The sequence below is a fragment of the Sylvia atricapilla genome, chromosome 3, assembly GCF_009819655.1.
Source record: "Sylvia atricapilla isolate bSylAtr1 chromosome 3, bSylAtr1.pri, whole genome shotgun sequence".
Lineage (NCBI taxonomy): Eukaryota > Metazoa > Chordata > Aves > Passeriformes > Sylviidae > Sylvia > Sylvia atricapilla.
Genome location: NC_089142.1, coordinates 95,863,400 through 95,878,749, shown reverse-complemented (window position 1 = coordinate 95,878,749; position 15,350 = coordinate 95,863,400). Strand labels below are relative to the sequence as shown.

General features: G+C 43.9%; 1 protein-coding gene across 2 annotated transcripts in view; it reads left to right on the top strand.

Moving 5' to 3' along the window:
* Positions 1 to 14,511, top strand: part of AIDA (axin interactor, dorsalization associated) — a 29,519-nt gene extending 15,008 nt beyond the window's left edge. The window contains exons 5-11 of one of the 2 annotated variants that reach the window (XM_066316254.1): positions 3,092 to 3,155; positions 3,568 to 3,674; positions 5,372 to 5,383; positions 8,025 to 8,147; positions 10,338 to 10,460; positions 10,917 to 11,034; positions 11,894 to 14,511. In XM_066316254.1, the coding sequence (XP_066172351.1) occupies positions 3,092 to 3,155; positions 3,568 to 3,674; positions 5,372 to 5,383; positions 8,025 to 8,147; positions 10,338 to 10,460; positions 10,917 to 11,034; positions 11,894 to 11,990 (644 nt within the window). In that variant the 3' untranslated portion in view covers positions 11,991 to 14,511. The remainder of the gene's footprint in view (positions 1 to 3,091; positions 3,156 to 3,567; positions 3,675 to 5,371; positions 5,384 to 8,024; positions 8,148 to 10,337; positions 10,461 to 10,916; positions 11,035 to 11,893) is intronic. The other variant, XM_066316255.1, reaches the window with a different exon arrangement.
* Positions 14,512 to 15,350: the final 839 nt, after the last annotated feature.

The window sequence follows — 15,350 nt, the reverse complement described above, 5'->3', positions numbered from 1 at the left end:
TTTGGCTTATGTTGATAATTTCTTCTGAAATCTTTCAAGAAAGGGCCAACTGCTGATAAAATCAGAGTATGAGGATGATGAAGGGCCTCAAGGGAAAGCCTCAGGAGAGTGACTGAGGTCTATTCATCTGTTCAGGCTGGAGGAGACTGAGGGGAGACCTCATTGCAGTTACAACTTCCGTGAGGGGCAGAGGAGGGGCAGGCACTGATCTCTGCTCTGTAATGACAGTGACAGGACCTGAGGGAATGGCCTGAAGTTGTCATGGGAGGTTTAGGTTGGAGATCAGGAAAAGGTGCTACACCCAGAGGATGGTTGGGCCCTGCAAAAGGAGCCCCAGGGAAGTGGTCACAGCACCCACCTGACAGAGTTCAAGAAGTGTTGGGAGAACCCTCTCAGGCACATGGTGTGATCCTTGGGGTGTCCTGTGCAGGGCCAGGAGCTGGGCTCTGATGATCCTTGAGGGTCCCTTCCAATCAGGAGATTCCGTGATTCTATGCAAATCAAAGTGACAGTGTCCAGTGTCACAAAAGGAAAGGCAGCTTCTGCACAAGAGCCAGCAGAACAGTACTTTTGAAAGATTTCTGTTGGAAAGGCAGCATAGATGGAGGCCACAATGCTGGGATCTACCCATTAGTTACACTTACAGAGAATTTTCTGGGAATCACATTCTCAGGCAGCAGCGTTACAGAGGTGAAAGGCCCTTTCTCCCAGAGGTGAATTGTGGGTTTGAAAATGAAACAGAGATCCAAAAAAGCCCAAATAAAGCTTTTAAAGCTTGGATGTCTTATACAGCATTACAAGGGAGATTCCTGTTTGTATTAACCTAATTTTTTCCCTGCTATCTGGTATTTTTACTTGAATCAACTGAAGCTCACACTTGTGATAGATGCAAAGAGGACTTTCCTTTTCCTCAAAGTTTTATTGCTTAGATTTTTCTTAGTGGCTTTGAATAAGTATTTCACCAGGCGGAATGTGGTGGACCTGCTGCTTACCCTGTTGATCTTTAAAGAAGCACTTAAATTGCTGTGTTACAGCTTTACAAAATTATTTTCCTTTGGTGGTGAGACAAGAATTGAAAGCTTTTTAAAAACCTGAGTCACAGCTTTGTGCAGCAAAAGGCAAGAGGTTCTGTTCTTGAGCTGAACATTCAGCACCACATTTTTTCCCGGCAGGACAGGGGTGCTCAGCCTCGGGCAGCAGCAGCAGGATTTTAGGTGCTGTAGAACTGTTCGGCTCTTGCCTGTGCTCATGTCAGTAGAGCTCTTTGGGCCCTCTAGTGATGCCTGAAGTGAATTACGAGGAGGGCTTTTTCAGGTGCTGCTCGTAAGAGGACGTGGTTACTAGAAGTGGAGTCTAGCACTTACCACCCTTTGGAAAGTGAAGAGAGCTACGGTGACGCCTGTCTCCTCTGTTTAATGTGCCTGTGATCTCTAAGAGATCTCACTTCACTGAGGCTTTCCCTCCTGGGGCAGTTTCACTTTCTGTTTCTGATGTGATGTATCTCTCCGAGAGCTGGGGAATTCTGAAAGTAATAAAAATCCCCTTCTTTTCCTGGACCTCAGCAGCACTGGAAGGTGACTGCTGTTGATCAGCTCTTTCTCTGGTGGGAAGTGGCTGTGATTCTTAAGATTTAGATGTTGAGATCTGCATTACTGGTCCCTCAGAGCAGAAGTCTGGAGAGAGAGACATGGCACCAGTTTTGTCTCTCATCACAGCTCTGACTGAAGGCACTTTAAACTTTTCTCTCTGTTTATGTATTATGTCTGGCTGGGATCCAGGCACTGATTAACCTCTCATGTCGTAGCACAGAAATCAGAAAAAAAATCAGTATGAGTAAAGACTGGAAAGACTTTTTGGTTTCTTTATAGTTTCCCAGAGGGATAATTTATTCTTAGAGCATTCAGATGGTGTCTGGTAAGCTGATGCAGGAGCCCAGGCTGGGTGATGGGAATGGGAAGGCAAACAGGGAAGCTCTTCTGCACTGAGTTGTAGTGGGCTCAGGCAGAGGGGCCTGGCTATGGCTCCTGAAGCATAACTGGTATTTAAGTACCTCTTGGTATTTGTGTAATCTAAATGTTGTTTGAAAAGAGTTTTGTTCTCATTCAATAGTCCTAAGGGGAGAATTCCTCTGCTCTGAGAGCGCTTATTGCAAAGTGAAGCTCTGTGAGGGGTGTCAGGTTTTTTTCCTCTCTGCTCCCCCTACCAGTCTGCAATATTCATTGCCTGGTAGGAGAGGGCCTTTCCCTGCAGGTGTCCTCTTGTAAATGTTTAGGCCCTTTAGACATCATTGAAATGCTCATTTCTTTCACATGTTTTTGGAAGTTTCTCTTTCACTGGTAATCGTGTTTGGAAATGGCAGCTAAAGTTGGGATTACTAAAATGTGAGTAAGTTTCCAGTATAAATGGCAAAGCTATTCTCCATGGAATGCCGAAATTATAGGCAATGTCTCTGAGGCTTGGTGGCCAGATATTGTACTTTATCTCTCCTGAATTTCACTAATCTGCCCAGACATACAAGGGCAGATAAAAAGAAAACACAAAGAAACAAAGCCACCACCACCACTAAACAAAACCCCCAAAATACATGACTGAAGAAGTAGAAAATCTTACCAAAGCTTTGTGTTAGCAGCACACTTGGTCTCCTATGGTGGCTGCCTGAATGTGTGCACATGTGCTGAAGTGTGCCAGCTGTGGAGATTCCAGTCTGTTTGGAGCTGATGCCAGTAACACTACCACCCTGCTCTCACAGCCACCCAAGATTGCTACCCTCACCCTGGGGGCTGTAGCTTTTTCTCATGAAGGTTTTGGTTATTGCCACGTTTATCTTCTCTGTCTGCGTGAGTGTGGTAGTGGTGATCTTGTACTGCAGTTGCAGTTCACCTGTGTGAATGTTATGGTGATGTAGCTTTGATTATAGCTGTGATGGTGTTTAAAATATGAGAGATGAGAGGTGTTTTTTGTATTAGCTGATTATTTTTAAAATTTTATTATTATTTGTGTGTAAAGATGCTGTCATAATGAACATAGCTGTGCAAAGTAGTAGAATTAATGCTGGTTTATGAGTATGGATTTTTTTTTCCCTTCTCTGCAGTCTTAAAGAATATCCTTACTTACAATAAGGAGTTCCCCTTTGATGTTCAGCCTGTCCCACTCAGGTAAGAGAGAACTTCTTGTACATCACCTCATGTACAGATACGTACCTGAAAGGGAGTGAGGCCTGGACCTGGTGTGCACCTGAAACACATTTCTAGAAACATCTGCTTGCCAGACTGCTTTGTGTAAACTGATCAATAAAAACTTTTGAATTCTGTTTGTGTTGGTACCACTGAAAATCAAGACCATGATTTTGGTAAAATCAGTATTGATTCATCCCTACATCTCTGAAATTTCCAATATCATCTCCTGGCTTTAGGCTCTGTGCTTTCTATTGGTCTGAGCTCCTGCAATCTCTCTCAAAGTCTGTAAGTAGAAGTTAAGAAGTGTGAAATGACATTAAAGCGTGTTGTCCATGCTCAGATGCTGGCTTGTGAATTGACAGCCAGGTTTCTTCTTTCTTGTGTTTTACAGGAAGATTTTAGCACCTGGAGAAGAGGAACACTTGGAGTTTGAGGAGGATGATGAGGAAGGAGGAGCTGGAGCAGGGTCTCCAGACTCTTTTCCTGCTAGAGTCCCAGGTAGGGGCACTAGACTTGCCAGGCCAGCCTCTGTAGCATCTCTGAGTTCTGGCTCTAAAAAACTTCTTTTTCCACTTGTGATTTGAAAAGTTTGGGCGGAAGCTACAGGGTCATGTAAACAAGCCCTAATGCTGTACTGGAGAGCCAAAAGGGTTATAGGAGAAGGGAATACAGGTGACCTCACCCTGATAAGTAACAACTGTGTTAATTACCCAATACAGCCTCGCCCCTGATGAGTAACAGCTACATCCAATAAGGATGAGTGAGATAAAAGAGGATTAGCTGGTAAGGGGAGGATCATTATGGACGATGATCCTTGAGGAGCATGAAAGAGAGACTCATTAAGCAGCATCCTGTGGAGAGGAAATCACTGCAGTGAGGTCAGTCTGGCTCTGCAGTTGGAGCGTATTGTTGGAACCTGCAGTCACAGTCTAGCCAGGCAAAAGCCTGCAGTCAGAGTCTGCAAACTGATACCTACAGTCAGAGTTTAGCAGGAAGTGACCAGCAGTCAGAACCTGCAAGGGAGCTTGCTGCAGCCAGAGACAGTGAATGGTTGGAATTAAGATGATTGACCTGTAAAGAGTAACTAACCAGGACCCTTTCCATGCTGTGCTTAACAAGAAGTCTGTGTCTTGGCTCATTTCTACCCTCTAACAAGAGGGCTGCTGCAACAAAGGGTGGCCAGTCAACTTTTTTTTTCAGCCAACAATGTCTTACTGTGAAACAGCTGTATGGAGAACCTGTGAGGGTGGTACCATCTACCTCAAATAATTATCCTTTAATCCTGACTCAGACTCAGTATTTTCATCCCATGCACTTTAACTATGTGAGGCATTTCAAATGTGCTCAAATGTAAATTATGGCAATGTTTCTCCAGCAAGGAGCAGTGCATCCTCCTAGAGATGTGAGAAGTTGTTGCTGCTTATTTTTGCATTGTTTGGTGAGACAGTGGCTTAGAGTAAAGCCAGGCTATGAGAGGAGAAAGAGAGGGTTTTCTTCATAGCTTAAGTTCTTGTCCATATGAAAGCACTTGTAGAACTGCATATGCCAACAGATTCTAGAGAAGGTCTTAAGGTTCTGACAATTTAAATGTTGCATCAGATATTATTTAGGTTCCTGGTGTAATTTCTTTGCAGAAGAAACAAATTACTAGTTTCAGTGCTGGCTGGCAAACTTTGTATTTGAGGAATGAGGCAACAAGTAAGGAAGCCAGTACTGGATTAATGGTCAAAAGAGCTGTGGTGTTGCATTACTTATGCCTGGAGAAAAGAGATGATACTCAGATGTGATCCCAAGCACAGTGCTCAATATGGCCCCTGCAGGCTGACCTGATGTGGACATGCAGTCTACACCTGTTCATGCCAAACTCCCAAAAAGGGTATAATATATTGTCATATTGATTGCTGACATTTGCTGTCTTGATCTTTGTTATTCTCCATGATAAATCCATTTATGGCGATGCCTTCTGTCTGCCCCAAGTACAGCAGGAAGTCTCAAACAAAAGCAGTTTGCAGCCCTGGGGTGAACCTCATGAGTAAAGTGAACTTCCCCTGTCGAACTGACTGAGTTGTGTTGCACTCCTTGCTTTGATATGCCTTTGATCCATAGTGTGTGACTGTACTGTCTAACTGACCATGGTCTTGTCTTCTCCATGCATGGCTTCATCGTTATCCCATTGCCCCATTCATCTAACCCAGGAGCCAACAAAGGTATGAGAACCTTTTAGTCTGTACAGTAATTTCTGTGCTCATGTTCATGTAGCTGTGGTCTTCTTCATACAGCTCTTAGTGCAAATCCTCACAACACAATTTTTGGCAACAATCAAGTACTGGGCACCTATCTCTTGGTCTTCATTTGCCTTCAGTACAGAGAAAGAGGAAGGTCATGTTTGTTGACTCAAACAGCTCTCTAGAGGTCCTGCTGTACTAATGAAGGGGTTCTGGGCTGTGGTGTAGCCAAGGGTAGGTGTAGCTGGGTTTTATTTACTGGAATACATGTTTTATGGGCAATCTTACACAAAGAGTATTTGTGAAGTTAGACTTCTGTGCTGTGTGGAGCTGAACTGACCAATGGCTGGCTGCCTCTAACAGCAAAGGTTTCCTGCCTTTCTCCTGGTTATATATGACTTTATTCCAGTGCTGTGCTCTTCTGTGAGCCATTTCACTTTGTGAGCCCAGCAGCAGACTTGGCACTTTTTCCCCCTTTCTCTGAACTGGGATTTGGGAGAGGAGAGCCTGAATGCCTGTGTCGTGGTGGCAGTGGGCTGTTGGGCTGGCTCACTGTCTGTCCCTGACACCCACCTGGGGAAGGACACTTCCTTCATTTGCAGACACTCCCGTCCCACTCTGGCAGATGCCCTGTGGTTGTGTGTGGCGTGGCTGCAGCTTTCTCCTGAAAGGCCTCAGTGTGCGCTGCTCAGGCCGGGCTGGCAGACAGGGGGTGTACCATGGAAAGCTGTACCATGGAGAGGGCACTGTCACCTACTGTGGCTGCAGAGGCTCCAGCACAGGCCTGCCTGGGGCTGTGGGTCACGTGAGACAGGTTACAGTCAGCTGCTCTAGTCCACTGCTGCCTTGGCTCTTCCTCCTGCTAGGGCAGGAAGGAAACAGTGTTCCTTGGATACTCTCTGTCCTACTGTTCTCTTGTCTCCTGGAAGTGAGTCTGACCCTTCTGCCCGTTGCAACTCTGCAATTTCACACATTCTGGGAAAGCACTCTTCAAGAACAGAATAATTTCCCTTAAGCCACTATTTTTATAATAAACACCAGGCTGAGGCATCTTTCAGGTAATTTTTCTATCAAGTACCACATCACTTAGTCCCACAGAGTGATGGACAGGAAAGCTGAAGTTGTTCCTGGCTCTTGAGGGCCATGCTGCTTTTAGGAGATAACTGAGATATGGTGGGGCAAAGGTTTGTGCCAAAGAGAAGACAGGCTTGCATCTGCCTTCACTTAGATTGAAATAAGAACTCTGTATTTGAACATCTCTTCAGGAGAGAAGCAGAAGGACTAGCTAGAGCATGAGCTGCTTTGCAGAAATGAGGGCTCTCTACTGAATTTGCTCTCTAACATTTCTTCCACTGCAGTCAGAAGCTTGTCCCATTGCTCAGAATGGGCTGAGCTCTGCTGTGCCGTGTTGGGAGGTGTCTGCAGACACAGTGCTGTGCAGGCCCTGGGTCTCTTCAGGACAGGAGATAGAGAAACACACAGCATCAGAGATGGGCATTCAAGTCTTGCACGTGATCCTGAGAGGGGGATTGGATGTAGGAATGCTCATGAAATCTTGCTGAAGCTGTGCCTGTAATTGTCAGAGCAGAATGCAAGTTCCCTCTTGGAAAGTCAGTCTCTTATAAGACAAAATCTTTGTGGTTCCACTGCTCCTGAAGCAGCTGAGAGGAAAAAATTGTGTCGTGAAAAAGCCTGTGTTGGACTTGTCAAAGGAGATTATTACATTGCTTAGATCTCAAGCCTTAGGATAACTTCTTTTTTTTTCATTAGAAAACCAAGCCTTTAACTCAAACTTGCTCATGAGCCTGAGTATTTTCTATCCTGGTGTTTGTTAATCCAGTAGGGGAGAGGGGCCTGAAGTGTGCCAGATTTATCTAAATTCAGCATGAAGTAACCTAGTCCATGTTTGATGACAGAATATCATGAGTTTGAACAGTCTGGATCTCTTGCCAGCCACATTGTGTTCCTTGGCACTATGAGGATTCACTTACACTGACCATTAAGGTCTGTTGCTAAATATTCTTAATATGGAGCTGGGAACTCCTTTCTTTAGGCAGAAGGGAACTTGGGGTATGCAAACATTAATATATTTCCCTCCTTTAAGTAGAGGCCAGTAGAACTTACTTAAGAATCAGTTTTCTGGTTTCCTTATGTGCTGTGCGATTTGCAACAAAGCCATTTTCCTCTCTAATTTCCCAGTCTAAATGTTCAACATGAAGCCAAGTCATGTTCAGTGGGGTGTCTAAACCTCCTGCAACTGCAGATTGAATCCAGCCGCCCAAATTTAATTCTCAAAAATTATATCAAGTGAGTTCCACGAATGAGTTATTCTGTGTGACAACAAGAAGTAATGCTTTAAACAATGCTGCCCTCTATTCTTATGGCATTAGTTTTTTTAGCAGTTGATTTGACTTGAGGCAGTCCCCCTGAGGGTTTTTTCTGGGGGGCTTTGAAGTCTGTCAGAGGATGCTGTGTGTCTTTGCACAGACATTCCCATAGTGGTGTGTGCTACTGGGACAGGAGTCTTTATAGTTTAAGCATCTTCCATGAGAGAAGATGGGACAAGCAAGGCTTCTGCTGTGAGATGACACCAAGGGTTAATAACATACTTTACTCTTTCCAGGTACTTTATTGCCCAGATTGCCGTCTGAACCCGGGATGACGTTACTCACCATCAACATAGAGAAAATTGGTCTGAAAGATGCTGGGCAGTGCATTGATCCTTACATCACAGTCAGTGTAAAGGGTAATGATTTCTGTTCTGCTTCCTCAGTGCTGCTTTGGAGAGAGTGCGTTTTCTGAAAGTTTTATTGATTTTTCAGCCTGCTGGGAAAAACATTTGTTGGCACTTCTATTGAGGATTTAAGGCTTCTGCTTTAATCAAGGGTGGAAAAATTCTGTATTTGACAGCTACTGGGAGGTGAATCTCTGCAGGATACACTTCTCTCTGTGCACTCAGGGATGGTTTGTCCATGCTGAGAGCTGAGTGACTTTGCCCTGCTTCTCCATCATGGCTTCTACAGGTGACTCCTAAGTAAGATCTGCTGGCCTGTGTGTACTCCCCACATGCACTGGTGTCTGGGCTTTCTGGAGGTGGGGAACCACAGGCCGCTGAGCTCATTCTTGCCCTCTTGTTAAACCTATTTTGTAGTAATACAAATATAATTTTACCAGGGCTTGCGGTTTAGAGGGATGAGCATGAAGCTGGGAAGCAAAGCTCGCAAGTGAAACGAAATAAAAAATGTGTTAGCCTGACTAGTGAAAGGCTTCAGCCAAAGTCTGGTGGGCCAAGAGCCTCCATAAATCTGGAGGAACCTCTCTGTCAGTCCAGGATAGACAACATCAGGATTTCTCTGTTTCAGATGGTAACAGCTGGTGTCTTCTGAGGCTAAGATTTTTGATATTCACCCTCTTTCTAGTGGGAGTATCTCTGTCTCCCATTTTGCAGTTCTTAGCAGGAAGCCCCTGTAGTCAAAGCTGATTACCCTTGCCTTGTTCTGCTTTACTTCAGCTTCTCTTTACAATCTTTGTAGGCATATGATTTTTTTGTTTATCATGTAAAAAATCTGTAGCTCAGCCAATATCCTCTTGTTATTTTCAGTTGTGATAATGACCTTGTGTGTGTCCTCTTGAGATGTGCTATTGGATACTAAATGTAGGGTGTGTGTCCTCTTGAGATGTGCTATTGGATACTAAATGTAGGGCAAGAACACTTGTTAGATGTGTGATCAGTGCTTCTTCCACCAGACACATCCTCTGGCAGGAAGAAGGTTCAGAGCATCGATTATCCCTTGAATAATTACCAGGGCTTGTAAAGCAGACATTGTAAAGCAAAGGGTTCCTTGCCACTGAAGTGTTTGCCTAAGTGTACATTGCTAAAACTGCTGCTGTAGCTCTCATTTCTCTTCTGGAGCTAAGGGAGACTCTGTATTGCTGCTTGCTTTCCCAACAAGTCCCTGTTTCCAAACTCATTTACCTATAAATGGTAACTGCCAAGTAATGAGGTAGAAAAGAAGATCAAAAAGTGAGTGTGTGGGCAGGGTATGGCTGAGTCTGCTAATGGTGTCTTTTGATACTTTTATTTCCCAAGATTTTTGGTCAGGAAAAGTAACTCTGAGGACTCATTTTGTCACTGTTAGGAGTCTGAGGACACATAGTAGCTGATTTCCTCAGTTTTAAACCAAGCTGCTCTTCTGCAGGTTTGGAGAGAGGTTTGTTCCTGATACAGCATTGGCAATCCCAGCCCATGTCCTGGATGAAGGCAATCCCTGGTGCTCCAAGCACAACATGTGCACTCCATACCTGTAATCGTGTTCACATCCTTAGCAACTTCCTTTGCCAGAGGGAAAGGGATGGAGAATGAGAGGAAGTACAGAGGACATGTGTACCCCAAGAAACAGCAGAGGCTTAGTGAGAAACAATATTGGCTGTGCCAGAGCAGCAAAACCAGGGGCTGGTGCTGAGAGCTGGAGCTCAACCCACAGCCTTACAATGCCTCTGTGGAAAAGCCAAGAGAAACGATGCTTGTTGGGTCTAGGGACAAAGCAGGGCATACACAGGATGTGTGAGCTGTGCTCTGCAGACCCTGTGTGGAGGGCAGCCTTTGGTGTGTAACCCACTTGGGCTGGAGCTCTGCTGTGTCCTGTGTGCACAGGGAATGGATTTGCTGACAGCAGAAAGAAATGCACTCTTCAAAATAAAAACAGGGCGTTTTATCTTAAATATTGCTAGAACTTTAGCTGCTTTTGTGTTGTACTCAAAAAGAAAATTAACTGATTGTGAAGGGGTATGATTGCCCCTTTTTTAGGTTTTGTGGAAACCTCCAGGTTTAGGTTAACTTTTTGTGGCAGGATTAGGAGAGACTTACAAATCTCTTAAAGCTGAACCTTAAAGTCTGAGAAGCTTTTGCCATTCTCATGCTGTTTCTTTCCTGCAGATTTGAATGGGATAGATCTGACTCCTGTGCAAGATACTCCTGTGGCTTTGAGGAAGGAGGACACATACGTCCATTTTAATGTGGACATCGAGATTCAGAAACATATTGAAAGACTAACAAAAGGTATGTGGTACCAGAGACCTGAAACAGGGCCCAGGAGCTTTGGGAGCTCAGACAATGGGCTGCTGCTGGGCTGGTGCTGCAGGGCTCAAGATCCAGACAAGGATAAAAATAGACCTTTGCATCCTGTCCCTTTCAAACTGGTCACTGCGATGGCTCGCAGGCAAGGGAGAAATGAAAAGAGATAAAAACAGAGCAGTCTGCTCTGCTACACAGGTATTGAGCTGCTTTATCACCTGCTTAGTCATTGGTACCTGGGTTGAGCAATGGAGTGAAGAGTTTAAACTGTTGAATGTGATGAGTATTGTAAGTACACAGTGTAGCTTTTGAGTAAATAACAGAAGTGTGGGAGATAATTCCCTTCAATTTAAGCAGAGCACCTTAATGGCAGTGTAAGTTTTCAGATAACTCTTAGCCATAATTGCTAACCTTTCCCTATTCAACCATTTTTCCCTCTAGGTGCAGCTATTTTCTTTGAATTCAAACACTACAAGCCTAAGAAAAGGTTTACTAGCACCAAGTGCTTTGCTTTCATGGAGATGGATGAAATTAAACCTGGGGCAATTGTTATAGAACTGTAAGTGACTCAAAATTAAGGATGACAATGACAGAGGAAACCAGCCTTCAGTTACACTGTGTGGCTTGTTGTATTAAGGAAAGTTTCTTGGACTCATTAGATTGACTTCGATAAGGAGTATTTTATTTTTAATAGAGGGGAAGATGAAATGCTTTTAGGCAAGTAAGATGATTAGAGACTTCTCAGAAACTATACCAGTTTCCAAATAAAATGCTGGTGTTTGTAATTGAATTGTGTATGAATTTAATGAAGCCTGTGGGGGAGATTTTAATTTGGAGCTTAGCCTGAGTGTCAGATCTGCTACATTTTAAAAAAAATCAACTCAGTCTTTTGGCACAGAACTTCTGTAAAGGAAATCTGATTTGAGGCATGAGATACCAATTTGCAATTAACTTTGTGAACATTTCAAAGCAGTATTGAGTGGTTGTGGTGAGCATTCTCTCCTTGCTGAGTGGCTGAAGGGTCTGAGGGACAGGTTTAAGGACTGGGGTTTGGTTTTTTATTCAAGAAGAGGGTGAATCTTGCAGTTCTTGGAAGAGTGCTTAGTCTGTGCTAGTGGAGTACTTCTGAAGTACTGAGTATCTGTACTTCTCTCCTACAATCCAGAGTATTATGTTGGGAATCTCCTTACAAAAATGTTATGTTCATTTATGTATTGAAATTTTTCTTCTGTAAAAATAATCATCCAGAGAAAACACTGTTTCTTCCTGTAAACTTACTCATTACTGTTGTTTCCAGCGGGCCTTGTCAGATGTATTTAAAAAATGAGGATAATAAGATCTGTACAGGATGAGCTTTCTAGTTTGCTTTCCTGCACAGCCATTAGTGCTTGTATTAATGCACTTTCCTGTGGTTACAGGTACAAAAAACCCACTGACTTTAAAAGGAAGAAATTGCAACTGTTGACCAAGAAACCACTTTACCTTCACCTCCATCAAACATTGCACAAGGAATGACCCCAGTTGTGAGACCTCTGTGAACTGAACCACAAGTCCTGGTAGCTGTGTAGTAGCCTTAGGCTCCGAGGGGCGGGAAGACGACTCTGTTCATGCCAGTAGGTCACACGAGACCATCACCCACTGCACAGCACTACTTCAGGGGCAGGGACAAGCCCACCATGCAAGTGCAAGATTTTTTTCAGTTACTTCCAGCTACAGGTTTTTCTAAAAGCCCTGATATAGGTTGACTGCTTTTCCTAAGTTTGCTGTTCATCACTTTTTATCTTTAACCATTCTTCTCCTTTTGCCTGAAGCTCCCCCTGAGGCTGGAGAGTGCCCCTTTGCCAAACCTGCAGCAATAAAGATGTGGCAGGCCTACTAACTGTTTACACTGCTGTGCTATTGTAGTTCCTCTCATCTGCATTTCAGAGTCCTCTGGAGTAGGCAGGGTGACAGAAGACTGGGAGAAGGATGAGGTGGGCTGGGAAGGAGCTTGAGGTACTGCAAGTGCTTTGAAGTGAGGGAGCGGAGGATGCGGGTCGGGTGGGTGGCCACGAGTCCCTGTGGTCAGGTCAGGAGGAGGTCAACTGCAGATGAGAACACTGAACTATGATTTAACAGCCTTGCTTGAGTTTTGGATACATGTTACAGTCCTTTCAATCACTTACTCCCTGATCGAGCTAGTCTTTTCTGTATCTTGTCACCTAGTGGTTTGCAAAGGTGGGTGGGGGATAGAGAGGCCTTCTCCTGGGCTTTGTCCTGGTGGCAGTGGGCGTTTTGCCATTTCAGTGACAGCAGGATAGGCCCTCAGTGCTGAAGTGGCAATTTTCCAGAGCTTTGTATAAAGTAGGTCTGGCTAGCAGGCTGACCCACCTTTTACATGAAACTGCTGTTCTTATGGAAACTGATTGTATGCAGTTTTCTGCATATTTTGTGCAAGTCTGGAAACTTACTCAAAAATTTACCTTTTTATGTAAGTAGATAGTATTATCATTTATTTTCTATATTTTTGATTTGGTGTGTAATAAGCTGCAGGACATTGGCTTATTATGACACACTTGCATTCGCCTTTTGACCTGAAAAACGGACAGAAGTAGAACCCAGTCAGATCTTTCGTATATTTGCGTGGATATTTAATACGATCCTTTATGGTTTGATAAACTTCTTGCATATCTAACTAGTGCCTGAATACTCTGCTATGCTAACTAAAGACCCAGCTCTCAAAATACTGTCAATTATTTTAAACAGCCTGGATGCAGATGTATCATCCATTCCTCTTTTCTGTCACCTTACCCCAAGATATTCCATCATGTGTTAAGGGAAGGGATGTTAATTTTCCTCATGCTGTTTGTCTGTCTCCACTCAGCTGTTCAGCATTTTTAGCTTTACCATATTGATTAGGATAAAAAGCTGGTTTTGAATGTCCTAATCTTCTTGCCTTTCTTTGCTCTGGTATAACGAGGGATGACATTATTTAGCTGTTAAAACAAAAGTCAGCAACAGTTTCTAAAATTCCACTGCTGGTTGGAGGGGAAAAAGGGCAGTTGAATTGTCCTGTTAATAGGTCTTTACCAAATCCCACTTGTTTTAAAGCTGATGGGTGACCATCAAGATCTCCCTGTGAGTTACAGGAACATCGCTGAATGCCGCATTCTGGACACCAGACTAAAGGAGGATACCTACACTGCTAAAAACCAAATGCAAATCATCCTCTGAACTCCGAAAAAGAACGGAGCAAAGCATTAGTCTGCGGTTGCAAGTAAACCTGAGCTTGGCCCATTCACCTGTCAGTGGTCCCTGGCTGGCTCAGGACTTGTTCTGACCAAGGAATTGCACGACCCGAGTGTCCCTGAAAGGTGGAAGGGCTGGTTCTGGAAGTTCAGTCCAGCTCTGCCACCCAGGGTAAGTACTGCAGTTGGGTGGTGTGTGTGTCCAAGGTGAATGCTGGTGCATCCAGAGGGAGATTCTGTCCAGCTTTTGTTACTGTTAGCTGGGATGGGCAAGGGAGGAGACATTGAGCATCACAAAGGCTTGTATGGGGAAGGGAAGATCCTGAACTTAGAGAACTTGACTTTTAATCATGGATGTTCATCAATGTGTGTATCATCAGCCACCTGCAAAACTGAAATTCTGTCCCTTGAGTACAAACCCATGGTTTCTGCTGTTTACCTGGACCCTTCCCCAGCTTGTAGATGTCTGTATTAATGCCAGTTATATGAAATGTCAACTTTGAACTATTTTTGTTAAATACACAAGTAGAGCTTTGTATTTAACTGATTGTGAATTAATGTCTGTTGAGTGTGAAATACCATTTTTGAAGTTGCTTCTATCCTTTGCCTTTTTTCTGTGAACCGTCTCAGTGCCAGGACTGCTGCTGCACACATCATGGGCTTCAGGATTGTTTTGTGCTTCAGTGATGTTCCAGCTTGTCTTTCATCTGAAATCTAAAGCTTTACACTTGTACTGTAAGAATGTAATACCTAGATGGCAACTTTAATGGCTGCTTGTACTCTGGCAGTAAAGCTGTAATGGCCTCCCAGTAGGGTTTTTTATTATTCTGGATTGTTTTCCTTTTTCCTCCCTCAGGCTGCCTTTTGGACAGTGCACCTGTGAGAAACCTTGCTCACCTGAGACAGTCAAAAGCCTGCTATTCCAAATGCTTGCACCAGCACTTGAACTGCACGTGTAGGGTGTGCTTTGAAAGTTATTCAGTAGTGGTAGCTGCAGTAGATGTTTACACGGTTTACATACCCCCACTCTGTTTTACAGAAAGCTACTTTCTTTTCTGATGGAAGTAAAAAAGGCTCTCCAAATCCAGCCTTCCTCTTAAAGAAGCTGAATTGCTCTTAACCCTGAGGAAGATGAAAACTTGGCTCTCAAACTTGCTTGATGCTGCTGTGAGGTGCTCTTGAAAGCAGAAAGCAATTAGGGAAGTTTTAAGTTTCTCTGGTGGAGAGACACTGTGGAAATACAGGTCATCTCCACAACTTCATCAAGGTTTCCAGCTCTGGAAGCTGTATCCCCCATGGTCCTCTTACATTAAGCAAATCCATACTGTGGCAGAGTAGATCAGCATGAGGGCAACGTGTCATTACCTTGCAGCAGCATTAATTTGGCCTTGATTCAATTCTTGTTCTCAGTACTGTAGCATTCTCTGTCACATTACTGAACCAATCTCCTTTCTGAACAACACATGGCACTGAAACAAAGCCTTTGGGGTTCAGCAAAAGGAATTTTGCTTTTTATTACAACTTTCCTTTGAATACAGCATCATTTGTGCTTCTGATCTCTGACCAGACATCTTTTTTAAAAAACGCCAGAATCCTCATGTAAACCCCTGGCCTACAGTAACTGCAGTTCAATGATGTGATGGAGAAG